The sequence below is a fragment of the Carcharhinus amblyrhynchos genome, chromosome 24 (assembly GCF_965287045.1).
Source record: "Carcharhinus amblyrhynchos chromosome 24, sCarAmb.v2.hapA, whole genome shotgun sequence".
NCBI lineage: Eukaryota > Metazoa > Chordata > Chondrichthyes > Carcharhiniformes > Carcharhinidae > Carcharhinus > Carcharhinus amblyrhynchos.
Window position 1 is genome coordinate 41,995,111 of NC_137347.1, and position 15,847 is coordinate 42,010,957.

A 15,847-nucleotide genomic window follows, 5' to 3' on the forward strand; every position below is an offset into this window, starting at 1 on the left:
TCAAAGCCAAGAAAAGCCAAAGCCAAGAAAGCTGTCTTCAAGACAGTAACTAATCTGTAAGAAAGATGTTGGTGATGTCAACAGTACAGCCATCTTGGTAGCAATATTTAAAATGCCCATCAGGGAAAAGAGTCATCAGTCAAGTAGATCTTCCATTCGGTATTGAAAAGGGAGAAAAAAAGGCAGTCCTCCTTTCAGAAAGTCAACGTGAACAACAGTCTCAAATCATTTATAAAATATTAATTATTTTCTTGCCACTTTAATAATCAAGGTGCCAGAGGCATGTGCGGTCCACAATAAAGTCGTATCTACATGAATAAAGTTGTGGTGTAGATGTGCTTCAATGTGAAATGATACTGATAAATCTAAATAGCGTACATCACCCCCATGGAGTGAACAAAAAAAGGCAATCTCTAACAATCCTGGAATGTGCTCCAAGGGCAACAGGTCACAGCCTCAACTTCAAGATCACTTCTTACTACATTAAGTGACATTTCATCCCCTACGTCTCATACCAACTTTGCACTGTATCCATTACATCACCCTGGACACCAACACGGTAACTTGTAGTATTGATGAGGATTGCGCGATGCAGTGGGAATCCACACTGGGCTCAGTAGAGGCTCAGACTCATGTGGTGTAAAGTAATTTAAGCCTGCTAATGACAGGCCAGATGTCCCAAAGCAACCTGCAATTTAACTATTGCAAAAATTTTAAAATCAAATGATTGCAAATGTTTTCCCTGATGGACAGGTCTGAGAGTAGTTTAGACAGAGCTGATATGGGAAACCCTGTCTATTGTAATGACACATTTCTACATCAGGCCTATCAGCTTGGACTCCTAACTCAGGTTTCTGCCAGCTAACAAAGTACTCATTTTTCTCCTCCCGATTATACCAAACCCACTCACCCCAAGATTCGAGAGTGAATTGTTGTTAGTTTGGTTATTTAAAGGAGGGTATTTGTTAATGGTTTAAATTAGGAAATTCTAGCCAGTTTGCCAAGGGGGCTCATGAAGAAATATACATTCCAGGTTGTTCAGTTAACGCACCAGGACAAGGTTTCATTCCTTGCATCAGTTTGTACATCTGTTGTTGAATAAGAGTGTTCCCTCGAAAGCTTGAGAGTATTATCAAATAAATCGGTTGGACTAAAACCTGGTGTTGTCAGACTTTTTACTGTGTTTACGTTGAATAAGAGGGCATTTACACTCACTGCAGTGTGGATTTTGCTTTGCCTGATACAAATCCAGAGTTAGATCTGAGTGGGGTCCAGTGGAGAGATTCTGGGCAAAGCAACTTTATTTGTGTGTCAGTGCCTTCAATGTTTGTAGGCAAATACATGAATTATTCTGTATCGTGCCAAGCTGACGGTTCTAGTAATAATCAAATCTCAATTTGATCGTATTGTCTTATTCCTAAACATATTCCTTCATAGGGCAGCACAGTGGTTAGCACTGCTGCCTTGCAGCACCAGGGACCCGGGTTCGATTCCTGGCTTGGGTCACTGTTTGTGTGGAGTTTGCAGGTTCTCCCCATGTCTGTGTGGGTTTCCTCCAGCTGTTCTGGTTTCCTCCCACAGTCCAAAGTTGTGCAGGTGAGATGGTTTGACCATGCCAAATTGCCTCTTGGTATCATGGGGAATTAGCTAGAGTAAATGCAAGGGGTTACAGGGATAGGGAAGACTGTGGGCTGAACGGCCTCCTTCTGCACTGTAGGATTCTATGAGATAATATTTGGATGAATCTCAGTGCATCAAGTCAGGTGTAGAAAACACAATTGGCTTGCTCACGTCTTTGCAAAGGGAAGGAATATTAGCTCTGTATACATTGGCCATTTTAACTATCGTGCTTAAACTCCACTGCAACAAGTGCCCAGATCTTGCTACTCAGAGCTGAAGGCAACAGAGGAGCAGAAGGACCATTATCAATTAAATCCAGACAGTAGATAGTGGTGTCTTCAAAGAAACTTGCCACTGATATTTCTAAAACTCTGTTCATAACTGAGCTCATATAGCCTGAGTTTTTATTTTAAAATAAAGGGCCTTGGTAGCTGTAAACTCAAACAGGAAGTAACAAATGGCTTCTCCCAAAAAGAGGAAGTATTTTGCTGCTGTCTCCAAATTGCACGTTTCTCAGCTAGAGCATACAAAACAATGGAAGCAACATATAGCACAACACCAAAATTCCAGCATTTAATCAAATGATAATTAACCGGGCAGGGCAAATCTGATTGAATTACTCCAACTAAGTTTAAGTCTCAAATTTCCAGTCCACCTCCCATCCTGAAAAAAGACAAATCCCAGCAGAATCTGAAGCTGGTATGACCAAAAATATACACAGAAATCCTTCACATTTGGGTCAATTGGGAAAAAGCGCAATGAAAGCTGAAGCAGATTTCTCTTGTGCACAGCAAGCTCAGATAGGGTCAATTTTGTTCCACCCGTCTTTTGGAAATTACACCAAGATTTAGCATGGAAACACAATGCTAGAATATTTCAACTTTAGCAGGGATTCTTCCCCCCACACACAGCAAGGAGGCAAAAGGTTTGAAAATGGAGTTAAATATTCATCACATCACCAATTTAAGTGAAGTACAATCTTTTGACCTGGTTTTGTGCACCCTGATCCAGTCAGACCTGTATTAATAACAGCTCTGGAGCAGATCCCCTCAATAAGCCCACAAAACTCAAGAATTTATTATTACCCACATACATTTTGCCTACAAGTACCTACATTTGAAAAGTAATCAATTGGTGCAAAACTTTTTGCTTCCAGCAGATTACATGAAAGCCAAAAATGAAAAGTTTGTAGAATCCCTACATGCCTGTTGAGTCTACAGTGACCACAATCCTACCCAAACCCTATTCACATAACCCTTCATATTTACCTTGCTAATCCCCTCAAAACTAGAGTTAATTTAGCACAGCCAATCCTAACCCACATCTTTAGTTTGTGAAACCAGAGCAAACCCACACAGACACAGGGAGAACATGCAAACTCCAGATAGTTCCCCAAGCAGAGAATCGAACCCAAGTCCCTGGTGCTTCAAAGCAGCAGTGTTAACCACCATGCCACCAGCACATTCATTTTACCAGCCGTGAAATGGGGCACAGCCATTTTAGCTGCCAGAATTGGAGCGGGGGAAAAACCTCAATTTATCTTAATTCTTCACATTCGTTCAAAAATGATCAGAACAGCTCAACGCAAAAAGTGAAAGCGTTTGAATCATGAATGAGGACTAGTTTCCATGCCTCTAATTTGGAGTGACTGCAGTGTTGTGTTTCATTTTGTGACACTCCAGTGAAGTGTCTTTGGGACGTTGCATTATGTCAAAGGCACTGTATAAATTGCTGCTATTGAAAGAGATTAGCAGCCAGAGGTACACAAAAATACATTTGTCATCATTAGTGGTGATAAAATATCACCCAGAGGCCAAAGAGATGATGTTGCAGCTTTTTATAACTGGAATTACACAGAGGAGGCTTGTTTCCTGAAAGTTCTAAGTTTCTATCGGTGGTTTAATCCTCTGCAGAATTGGAGACCATAATTAATGGATTCAATTTATACGAGCAAAAGCCAGTGTTAAGTAAATTGTGCAATGCAGAATGAACCCAATTTGCCCAAGAGGGGAGCTGTCAAATTTTACCAGGATTATGGAAATGTTAAAAAAGGAGCATCATTCTGCCTTTAGAACATCTTCATTCACCACATAAATCTAATAGTGAATTTCAGTTGCAAAATGGAAATCCACCTTCAGAAACTAACTGCAGGGTACTTCAAACTGGAGTGTAAGCAGCCAGCACCATCTCTGGCCCTCACTGTAGGCCATTTCATACATGATGCAATCCAATTGGGGTTAATTATAAAATCATAGTCAAGTCACTATTTCTAGATAGAATCTCTCTAACTCCAATTTTTAAGCATCTATTAGCATGTACCCAGCTCAAGAGGTTAAATGGGAAATTTACTTGCAAACAGAAAACGCTAGGAAATCTCAGCAGGTCTGACAGCATCTGTGGAGACAGAATAGAGCTAATGTTGAGTGTTTGGATGACCCTTCATCAGAACTGAAGGTGAAGAAAACAGGAACTTATTGGAATGTATTATGTCCATATTGTGGAAATGCCAGCATTGGACTGGAGTGGGCACAGTAAGAAGTCCCTATTGGTTAAGTGTTAGATCACAGTATGATTAGAGAAAGATGGCTGTCCACTTAAAGCACCTTGTTTGCCACATCTATAAGCAGATGGTTATTTTCAAAGTGCCACACTTGATGGCTATGTTAATAAGTTTTGAGGATTGGAGACAGTTTGTTTATTCCCTTCAGCTGATTTGGGGATTTGGTTTAAGAGCATCTCACAGCTTTCGCAGACCCAGTTTGGAGCACTGGAGCAGCAATTGCCCAATTAGACTTCAAGAAGAAAAAATATTTAAGGATAATCAGTGATGTGAGGTGGCCAGTGTGGCAATGATTGGAACTGTTGTAACAGTAGTATCATTACAGTTTAATTAAATGCAAATGACAACTCTTTAAACCAGAAAAGACAAAAGCACAGGAGGTCCCATCAATATATGGTCTGTGCACTGGAAACATCAATGGGACCTATTAGCACACAAGTACAGTACACTCATTCTATCAATCTTCCACATGTTTGTCATTGCATTGTTACACTTTATTATAGCAGAACACCAATGTAGCTGTCTTCACTCTGCTCACCAGAACCAGGTACAAAAGTTTCAGTAACCAATATGTAGTGACATTTAGTTTCACAAATTGTTGAAACTGAATCTTAAAACATTGGATTTTGATTCAGAATAAGTCCTTTAAAAGCAAAGAACAGTCTGTGGCAAGATCTTTTATTGGGGGGAAAAAAAACACCATTGTCATCTGGTCTGGTCCAAAAAGAGCCAAACGACTAATCAGATCTTTTCATCAATCTCCTTGTACAATATCTTCTCAATAAAGTACTGAGGGTCATAGCACAGACATCACTTCTGTATGTACTAACATTTGCAGCCAATTAAATCCACCACGTCAAAGGCAAACAGATCTTAAAACATCTCCACTGAAATGCAATAAAATGTGGCATTAGTGAAGAGAACTTCAATGTTTGCTGGCAACTGCGGATTTTTTGGCCACTTCCAGCCCATTTCTTCCATTCTCGATCATATCCTATTCCAACAGAAGAGAGGTGTTTTAATCATCACTAAAAAAAAGTATCATTTCAACAGTTAAATACATTATACATAACTCATTTGAAATAAAGAGACAGCATCTTTTGCTCATTAGATTGGGATATATTAATATATACACACACACTAGTCCTTAATATTCTCCAAATTGTGTTAGACATTCAATTTCTTGTTGCACAACCCACCCCTATTTGTTCATTTTCAGACTGCTTCCCATTATTATGCTGGAAGCACTGCAAAAATCAAATTAGTGTCATTCAGTAATCCCCAATTTCCACACATGAAGCTTTGCAAAATCAGAATATCACGTCACAGCCAAAATTCACTAGGATCATTGAATCCCTACAGTGCAGAATGAGGCTATTCAGCCTTTTGACTCTCTACCAACTTTGACAGTGTCTTGCCCAGGCCCTCTCCCCACACATTTACCATGACTGATCTACCCACAATATATATCTATCTTGGGACACCAAGGCACAATTTAGCATGGCTAGTCCACCTGACCTGCACACCTTTGGACTGTGGGAGGAAACTGGAGCAGCTGGGAAGGAAACCCATGTGGAGAATGTGCAAACTCAAGGCCGGTATTGAGCTCAGGTCCAGACGCTGAGGCAGCAGTGCTAACCACTGCACTACCCTAAAATTTTATTTACCTGCTCCCACAAAACCCGTTTGGACTAGGTGTTGATTCAACCTCAACAGAAATTGTATTTAACTATTAAAACACTAAGTGTGTCAAACATAATACTGGCTGATTATGCTAGTTAACAGGCTATTCAGTGGCTTAGGTTAGAGATCTTCAGAATGCTTTATATTAAAATGAACAAAGTAGAGGGTAAGAGGGAGGTAGTGAACAGAGGAATAGAAAGTAGCAAGAACATTGCAACGATCTGTATACAGGAGCCTGAAGATTAAAAAAGACAGCTGAAGATTAAGAAAGTAGACATAGCTGAATGAACAATTGCAGATTGCGAATAGCAGTTAGGGGTGGACAAGGAATGCTGGACGTCAACAATGATACTCATCTGATAAACAATTGAAGATTGCAAAACAGAGGAAGGTGGCAAAAGAAAGTGGGTTGATGTCAGAGTAGGAAAAATACCACCTTCAAACACACTAGCAGAAAATGTGTTGCATTTCAAAACCTTTAGCAACACTTTGAAAACTCAAGTCTGCTCCCCATTCGAGAAGATACATTAGTGATGGTCAAAGGAACCAGAGGCAACAGAAAGAAAAAAAACTTTATGCAATTAATTAGGACTGGGAATGCATTGACTGTCTGGACACAGGAACCCACTGCCCTAAAAAGGAAATTGCCTACATGGAGGGAAAAAAAAATGCAGCAGCACAAGGTGAGCAACTAACAGAAAAGCTCTTCAAAAGAACCTTGGCCAAATTGTCTCCTCTGTGTAGCCATTAAGCATACCAATATAAAACAATACTGTACCATTTTGATTCAGAAATACCAGCACTTTTGCTATCCACTACTTAGAAACATCAAGAGGCAATGTTACTGCAAAGGCACAGTGCAGGTGGGATTGGAGTACAGTTGACTTTTTAAAAACACTCAGCACATCAGATTTGCAAATGTTGCTGGATCCGACAAAGGTAGAATACTGAAAATACTGTACACTAGTGCAGCAAAAAATTAGCTTCCAGAAGGACAATAAACCTTCTGTTATTGTCAATGATCTAAATGAGAATTAGGTATCTGACCTTCTCCCTTCCAGCCTCTCCCCAGTTAAATTTAAACTCATGAATCTTAGGCCCCAAATTATACAATGGAAAATCCTTACCCAACCCACCTGAATACTAGAGAAAAATGTTACTCTACAAGGCTTATTTGTTCATTAGATCAGTGCAGTCTGTGGTAGAGTAGAAATGTGTTTGTTTCAGATAAAATGACATGTATTTGGGGTAGAAATACCATCTAAATTCAGTTGATAAACTACAGTCACAGACTCCTATAGTGCAGGAGGCCATTTGGCCCATTGATTCTACACCAACCACAATCTCATCCAGGTCCTAGCCTCATAACCCCATGGATTTACCCTAGCTAGTCCTCAATACTAAGGGGCAATTTAGCATGGTCAGTCCACTTTACCCATATATATTTGGACTGAGGGGGTAAACTAGAGCACCCAGAGGAAACCAACACACACATGGGGTGAATGTGCAAACTCCACACAGACAGTGACCCAAGCCAGGAATCGAACCTGGACCCCGGTTGTTGTGAGACAGCAGTATTAAGTGATTGTAGGGAACTATACAATTACGTATGAAAATGCTATTACCTAAAATGAATCATATACAGGAAGTCAGCTGAGTAATAAAATTAAAAGTTGCTGTCTCTTTAAATTACAATTGAATAGTTTGTATATGGAACAAAACCAAAAGGCCAGGCTCCACATTGTCTCCAACAGACACCACTCTGGAGTAGGTCAAAATTAACAACATAATGCTTATCATGACAAGTTTAAGACTAGTTTATTTGTTTTAAAACAGGTCAGTGCAGTGAGACACATTTATCATCCTCAGAGCACATTTGCACTAGGAAGGTATGAAATCAAGGCAAGGCATTTACCCAGAGGCACTGACTATTCCCAGCCACAAGGCAGCTGACTCAGAGCACACTGGTGCAGTACTGACACCTGAGCCTTTGCTGTACATGCTGGAGATTGGAGATACACAGCTTGCCATTATTTGAAAAAAATCACATCCTACATAATTTTGTTCTAGACAACTACAATTCCAATTAGCAAAGCATTTTTAAACTAAAGACTTCATTCTTGCCCGTTATTCAATAATTGGATGTGCAGACTGCAACTGAGCAAGAATTAATTAACACAAGTTATTCAGTTTTCCGACAATTAGAAAAACAGCTTTAAGGCTCTCTTTGGGTAACTGATTAACAGAAGCTTAATTCACTTACTGTCATCTGTCAATCAAAAAGCTCCCGTGCAAGCACCATAGTGCAAATGACATTTACGGCAACATAAATCTGTGACAATGGCATTTGGCCATTACTGTAGACAGTTATTCTTAATCCTGATACATGGAACTCCTTTTCAGCCAGGAGAAGCTGGACACTTCACTGTGGACTGGGACAGGATAGTGAAAAATACACAAAGGGTCAAAATATCTTGATACTTTCCACTAATGGTTAGAATGGAATAGAATACCCACAGTGCAGAAGGTGGTGGCCATTTGGCCCACTGAGTCTGCACCAACCCTCTGATAGAACATCTTACACAGGCCACCCTCTACTCTATCCCTGTAACCCAACAAATTCTCTAACTTGCACATCTTGGGACACTAAAGGGACAATTCAGCATGGCCAATCCACCTAACCCACACATCTTTGGACTGTGGGAGGAAACCATTCGTCTCCCAAAGTTAGTTATGAACCCATCTCTAACTGAAAATATGCAGAAGAACCCCAAAAAACAACCCAGGTGGCAAACTACATGAAGTACAATCCCAGTTCATTTTACTGAGCAACCCGATGAACATTGCAAACCAAAACCATGCTGGTTGCAGGAAAATTCTCTAGCCCATGTCAAAGTAGCTAAACCAAGCCATTAAACAGGAATAAATGCAGATTTTAAAAAAAAACACACAACTTTACTGGGCATCACTAACCAGATATTTGTGCTATTAGCTGTTCATACATTCAAATCTCAAAATTAAATAGCAAGTCATTGCTAACAGAATTTAAACAAATGCACACCACACAAATAAAAATGCACTGAAGTGTATGTTAAGACTTTGTGTAAATGGAGTTTTATTTTGCTGTTCGTGCTCAGGACAAACTATTACTTCCTTTGTAGAAGAGAGACGTTGCAGCCACTTCTTACACAATTTACTGTGCCTCCTCACTACTTGCAGCATGTAAAGGGTTAAGATGAAACAGAAAAAAAAGACAAATGAAGCAGGCACAGAGACAATGCAAGCACGCACACTGCAGCAGTACCTTATTACAAACACCTGGCTATCAATGCCAGTCTTGGCACCAATGAAACTCACTGCTCGAGGGGAGATCTAGAACCACTTCACTGCCTCACCCCAACAGTTTGTAATAAAAGGTTTTAACAAACACATGAATGCAAACAGAAGTTTCACTGGACCTTGCAAAATACTCTTCATATTCATCCCCCCCTCACCTGATGAGGCAAGTGAATCAGCTAACACTATCAAAAGTAAAAATAAACAATTCTCTCCCCCTTTTTCACACCCCCTCGCATTCAAAAGCTGGTGACAGCTGAAATTTTGGACAGACTGGTGAGGTCAGGTTATGGGTTTCAAAGACACTGAACAAGGTGGTACTGGAGTTGTAGCGATCAGACAGGGGAAATGTGGAATGACCTCCACATGTGGCAGCAGAAACCCAATGATATTTTATTTAAGTCTTGGACATATGATTGAGGGGTTATGAGTACATGGCAGATTAATAAAGTGCCATTCTCCATTAAGAGTTGGCAGCCAAAAGCCATGGCCCACTGCACTCAAGTGATTTGGGGAACAGAAAGGGAAGAAAAAAGAATGGAAGATTAGAGCTCCCATCACCATTCACTACTCCTTGATGCCCTATGCTGATTTTCCAATCACACTGCAGTGAGCAGGTAGCATGATAACATAGCAGTTAGCACTGCTGCCTCACTGTACCAGAGACCTGGGTTTGATTCCAAGCTTGGGTCAGTGTGTGGAGTTTGCATGTTCTCCCCATGTCTGTGTCGATTTCCTTCCACAGTCCAAGGATGTGGAGGTTAGGTGCATCAGCCATGCTAAATTACCTTGTAGTGCCAGGACACTAGCTAGGGTAAGTGCATGGGGTTACAGGGATAGGGCCTGGGTGTGATTGTGGTCGGTGCAGACTCGATTGGCCAAATGGCCTCCTCCTGCACTGTAAAGAGTCTATAATTTCTATGAGAAATTTGGCATGTTGCCAAAATTTGTGTCTATGCTGCAGCAGGAGCATGGCGTGACTGGGCAGCAAGAGATTGTACCCATCATCTTCGCCACCAGAAATATTTCAATGGACAAGAGGGGAACTGTAAAATTTGGATAACACCTTTAGGAAAGATGAGGCCAGAGATAAACTGGGTGAGGAGACGAGAAACAAGCAATACACAGCGTTAAGCCAGTTTCTGGCTAAAGCAATGGAAACTGCTTATGTCCTCTACGGATAGGCTCCTGCCAAATGCCTGCCCATGAGAGGTCAGTACTCAAGGCTGTTTATAGGTGGAATGCCAATCAAATGGGCAGCTTTGCCTGGATGGTGTCAAACTTGAGTGTTATTGGAGCTGCACCTATCCAAGGTGAGTGTATTCCATCACACTCCTGATTTGTATCTTGTGGATGGAGGACAAATATTTGGGAGATAGTGTTAGAGTTAATGCAAATTAGAAGAACAAGATCAATTCTTCTGTAAACCCATTCAGATCTTGCCTCTAACAATACCCCAGAAGAGTTTTATCCTGAATCCTCACAGCTTCTAAAGTATTAAATATTTGTTATAAAAAGAAATGCAAGATACTGCAGGAGGGAATTTTATTACAAATTGCATGATTTTTCTAGGGCCTATTGTGAACACAAGTTTCACAACATGACTTTATCTTGCCTGTCTGTACATTAAATAATTCAAATAGACGGGGCAAAGAAAATACTCATAACATTAAAAAACTTTGTACGTTAGCAAACAAAGCACGAGAGGAAGCACATGCAACACTAAGCACAAGCTACTTGCAAAGCATAGGTTGGGGAATTAAGTGCACAGCAAGACAGCAATGATCAGCACACCACACGCAGAAACAGTTAATTCTTACAGAGTTTGGTAGGTCCCATCTCGCGCCTTGAAGAATTTGACTGCAAAGAAAAATGCTGCCTCAGCTCCGAGGACCAAGACAATCCCTCCAATAAAACTGGCCGGGTCGAAGCTGGAGGGTGAGTACACAGGAGCAGTGGTTGGAACCTCAGTGGTGGCAGCAGTTTCTGCAAGCAAGGAAAACAGTCAAAAGACCCATGAATTTCTTAAACCCCTAATGGAGGAGCCTCAGCTGTCACAGCAGTGTGCTACAAGAGCAGAGCATTTTACGAGTGTCCTTTTCTGGGCGGGTGGTGTGAATTGATTCTTCAATGTGGTTTCTTGCACTTGGGGAAGTCTTCCCTCAGTGCAGTACACAACAGTCACCCTTTCAATATCATTTAATTCCTGATGTTACACATGCATCAGAAAAAGACACCCATGTTAATGCAACCCAAAAGCCTTTCTTATACTAATACTCCCACAAAGTAATTAGCTATGGGCCCCAACAAGTTGACTGAACAAAATCACTGAACTTCCCTGGGCTACTTCCAACATTAATGGTAAAATTGGCACTGAATTGCACTTCAAGTACCTACCTTCCTGTGGGTTCAACCAATAGGTACATGATAAAAGAATTATACATTAAAGGTGACAGGTAATGGAATTTAATCAGTCCTTTGTATGACAGTTATAGAATTAACAGTGCGGAACAAGGCCATCGAGCCTCACTGATAGCAAATCGCACTCAGGTCCTGTCCTAACCCTGTAATCCCCCTGACACCAGTTTATCATGGCCAAATCAACCTAACCCACATATCTGTGAACTGTGGGAAGAAACTGGAGCACTTGGAGGAAACCCAGGCAGACATGGGGAGAACGTGCAAACTCCACAGACAGACACCCAAGACTGGAATTGAACCTGGGTCCCTGGTGCTGTGAGGCAGCAGTGCTAACCACTGTAGTGCCCTCAATTGAAAGACATCACAAAAAAAGGTATCTAACAATGCACACAGTCCATAGCAGGATACATGCAGATAATATGCTGATAAGTGTGTAGTGGTCCATTTTGGCAGGGCCAATGGGATGAAGGAGTACAATATCAAGGGTAGGAGTCTTGGCAGTGTGGAGGAGCAGAGGGATCTTGGGGTCCAGGTCCATAGGACTCAAAAATCAGCCTTGCAGGTGAAGGATGTGGTCAAGGCGGCATATGGTGTACTGACCTTCATTAATTGAAGGATTGAGTTTAGGAGTCGGGAGGTAATGCTGCAACTTTGTAGGACCCTTGTCAGACCCCACTTGGAGTACTGTGCGCAGTTCTGGTCACCTCACTACAGGAAGGACGTGGAAGCTATCGAGAGGGTGCAGAGGAGATTTACAAGGATGTTGCCTGGATTGGGAGGCATGGGTTATGAAGATAGGTTGAAGAAGCTAGGGCTCTTCTCCCTGGAAAGATGAAGGTTGAGAGGCGACCTGATAGAGGTTTATAAAATGTTGAGAAATAGATAGCCTCCAAGAATCCACCCTATTTCCCAGGGCTGAAATGGTCGCTACAAGAGGACACAGGTTTAAGGTGCTGGGAGGTACAGAGGAGATATTAGGGGTAAGTTTTTCACTCAGAGGGTGGTGAATGAGTGGAATCGACTGCTGGTAGTGGTAGAGACGAACTTGCTGGGGTCTTTTAAAAAAGACTTTTTGATGAGTATATGGGATCGGGAGTTAGATAGTTCTATGGCTTAGTAGACATGGATACGATCGGTGCAACTTGTGGGCCGGAGTGCCTGTTTGTGCTGTAGTGTTCTATGTTCTAATAGAAACATTGTATTCCAGAGTTATAAAGTAGAAAACTTAGATTTTAGTAATATCTAGTATCAAATTCCCCAATGCAGCATCCAATTTGCATGACAAGTACTACCATTACTTGTTCTGCAGAAGACATGAGATTAGAAAACATTAGGTAACTGCTGCAATTGCTACAATTGGCACGAGGTGGATTAATGGCTGGAGATGCAAATCCCTGAACAGTAAAAATGAAAATTAATTGATGTACCCCAGATACTAAAGGTCATTTAAATCCAAGCTTGAAATCAATCAAACCTGGGATTACTAAAATGTTTCTGTACATAATGTATCAGCTCATCCACATCAACAGGCACAAAAACAGGAAATGCTGGAAAATCTCCAGTTTGACAGCATCTGTGGAGAGAGAACAGTTAATATTTCTGGATGACAGTGTCATCCTCAGAGCTCTGATGAAGGGTCAACCAGACTTGAGACGTTGGTTCTATTCTCTCACCCCACACCGGCAGTGTTGAGCACTGGTGCCTCACAGCGCCAGGGACTCAAGGCCTGCTTTGGGTCTGTGGAGTTTGCATGTTTTCCCCATGTCTGTGTGGGCATCCTCCAGGTGCTCTGGTTTCTTCCCACAATCCAAAGATGAGTTAGGTTGATTGGCCATGGTAAATTGAGCTTAACGTCAGGAGGGAAATCAGCAAGATAGAGGTTACAAGAATAGGGTCTGGGTGGGCTTGTGGTTGATCCAGAGTCACTGAATGGCATCCTCTTGCACGGTAGGGATTGGATCAGCCATACTTTGTAATGGTGAACATGGAAAGAGCTGATTTTACCATTGTGACTTCATATAAATTCTAATAGGGAACACGAGCTGTTCAAATCCAAGCAAATTAATGAAAATTGTTTAGATTGAAACACTTTCAATTTGCATCCATAAATCAGGAAAGTCAAGTGTTTGGATACTTTGCATGTAACACCAGTCTCTACAGGAACACAATTTTACGAGGCACATTAGGTTCACAGGGCACATTTTCAATTCAAACAGTCACCCTGATTATAGTTTTATGAATATTCTCATCAGGCTACTTGGTAGAACACTGTAGCTACAGGCACAACATAGACTCAACGCCTATGGATCTTTACATCAAACTCCTGCTCTCTACAACCTAATGGGGGCAGTGGGAACAAGAATTGACGGAAAAGTGAATCAGTATGGGATTCAGGCCAACTGTTCCTCTTAACCAAGAAAATTAATCTTAAAGGGAGAATGCACCATTTAATAAAAAAACCCACCATCTTTAGTAAGATTACCAGGATGTGTGGGGTGCTTGCAAGTCAAACTAATCAGATCATAGAATGTCTGCAGTGCAAAAGGAAACCATCAAGTCTACACTGACTCTCTAAAATAGCATCTTAACAAGAACTCCCACACCCACTCTATTCCCATAACACCATGCATTTTACCACAGCTAATCCACAATGTACACATCTTAGGACTCCATGGGGCAATTTAGCAAGGCCAATTCACTTAACCTGCACATCTTTGGACTGTGGGAGGAAATGGGAGCACCTGGAGGAAATCCACACAGACATGGGGAGAACATGCAAACTCCACACAACTAGTGACCCAAGGCTGTAATTGTACCTGGGTCCCTGATGCTGAGGCAGCAGTGATAACCACTGTGCCATCTCAATCTAATTAAAAAGAGCCTCAATCACTAAAATGGGAAATTTTGTCTCACTGGCCATTTTGACCTCAAATGGTATAACATCTCCCCATTGCTCCAGGAGGGCTGCAAGGTCAATTTAGAGTTGCTGAGAGCATGATGTGCTTGAAATTATTCTCAATTCATTTCAAACTAACCCACATTAAATTTTCTACTGAATGAAGTGCAACACAATATGTAGCAACAGGTATACAAGTGCAATTACCTATTCAGTTGTTGTCAAATAATCCCATCTAATGTTCCAGGTCGTCTCAAAATTAACCAAATTTCTCAAACATCTTTTAAAGCAGGAGTTAAAACAGAAAATTGGTTAAGAACATTGTGTTCAGCTGTATAGAGCACTATCGATGCCTCAGATCACAAAACTGAACAGTAACAGATCAGGGAGGGTGCAACATTTGACATCGTTGCTGTGCTAAATGGTGAGTCAGCATGTTCTTTTGCTACACTGCAAATGTGGCTTAATCCCTGGAATATGCTAATCGAATGAGTATGTTCTCCATTAGAGCAGACTATCCAAATCATCTTTGTAGATGGGGAAAGGGTCTGCAGACACAGTTTATAAAACAAATTGATTGTGATGAGGACTAGTCCTGTTGTACACATTATACAATCCTAGAAAATATATGTGCTAAAATTGCGAGAGCTCCATAATGTGTTCAGTCTAGAGAAGCTTTGTTGTATACACAGTTTTGCAAATAATTCATCAGGTCAGATTAATAGATATTGTACTCCTATAAAAAAAAAAGTGCCCGTGCAGTGTTCGGGCTACATGCAAAAAGATAAAGGCTTATAATAAAATTGCAGCTTTTTGGGAAACATTTCATACAAGGGATGAAGCAGTACCATTCTATGCACCTAATACGTGCTTGCATTTGTATTAGACTTTAATTTGACAATTACTTTGTAATAATCATACTTTTGGAAAGACCTAGCCAATAAGTGGATTTGCATTGAAAAGATAACATTAACTTTAAACTAGTAGATGAGTTTAAAAACAAAGTCTTCAACGGCACATGTGGAATGAAAAGCATTACGATTCTAATATTCTGTTAATACTATATTTGCATAAAAACAAGAACAAACCTAGATTTAACTAGGAGTTACTAAAACTAAATGAAGCTGTTCCTATTAGAATCATTACAGCACAGAAAGAAGCCATACAACAATCTCACTCTATCCCTGTAATCCCATATGTTTACTCTAATCCCCCTACCCACCTTTGCATGGTCAATCCACCTAACCTGCAGATCTTTGGACTGTGATCAGAAACCAGAACATACACGCAGACAGAATGTGCAAACTCCACGCAGACAATGACCCAAGTTG

At 40.9% G+C, this 15,847-nt stretch overlaps 1 protein-coding gene across 2 annotated transcripts in view; it reads right to left on the reverse strand.

The window, feature by feature from the left end:
* Window positions 1-4,842: 4,842 nt before the first annotated feature.
* Window positions 4,843-15,847, reverse strand: part of cd164l2 (CD164 sialomucin-like 2) — a 37,769-nt gene continuing 26,764 nt past the window's right edge. For both annotated transcript variants that reach the window (XM_080211113.1, XM_080211114.1), the window contains 2 exons: window positions 11,020-11,185; window positions 4,843-5,174 (listed from right to left, as the gene is read on the reverse strand). In XM_080211113.1, coding sequence (XP_080067239.1) covers window positions 5,168-5,174; window positions 11,020-11,185 — 173 coding nt within the window. In that variant the 3' untranslated portion in view covers window positions 4,843-5,167. The remainder of the gene's footprint in view (window positions 5,175-11,019; window positions 11,186-15,847) is intronic.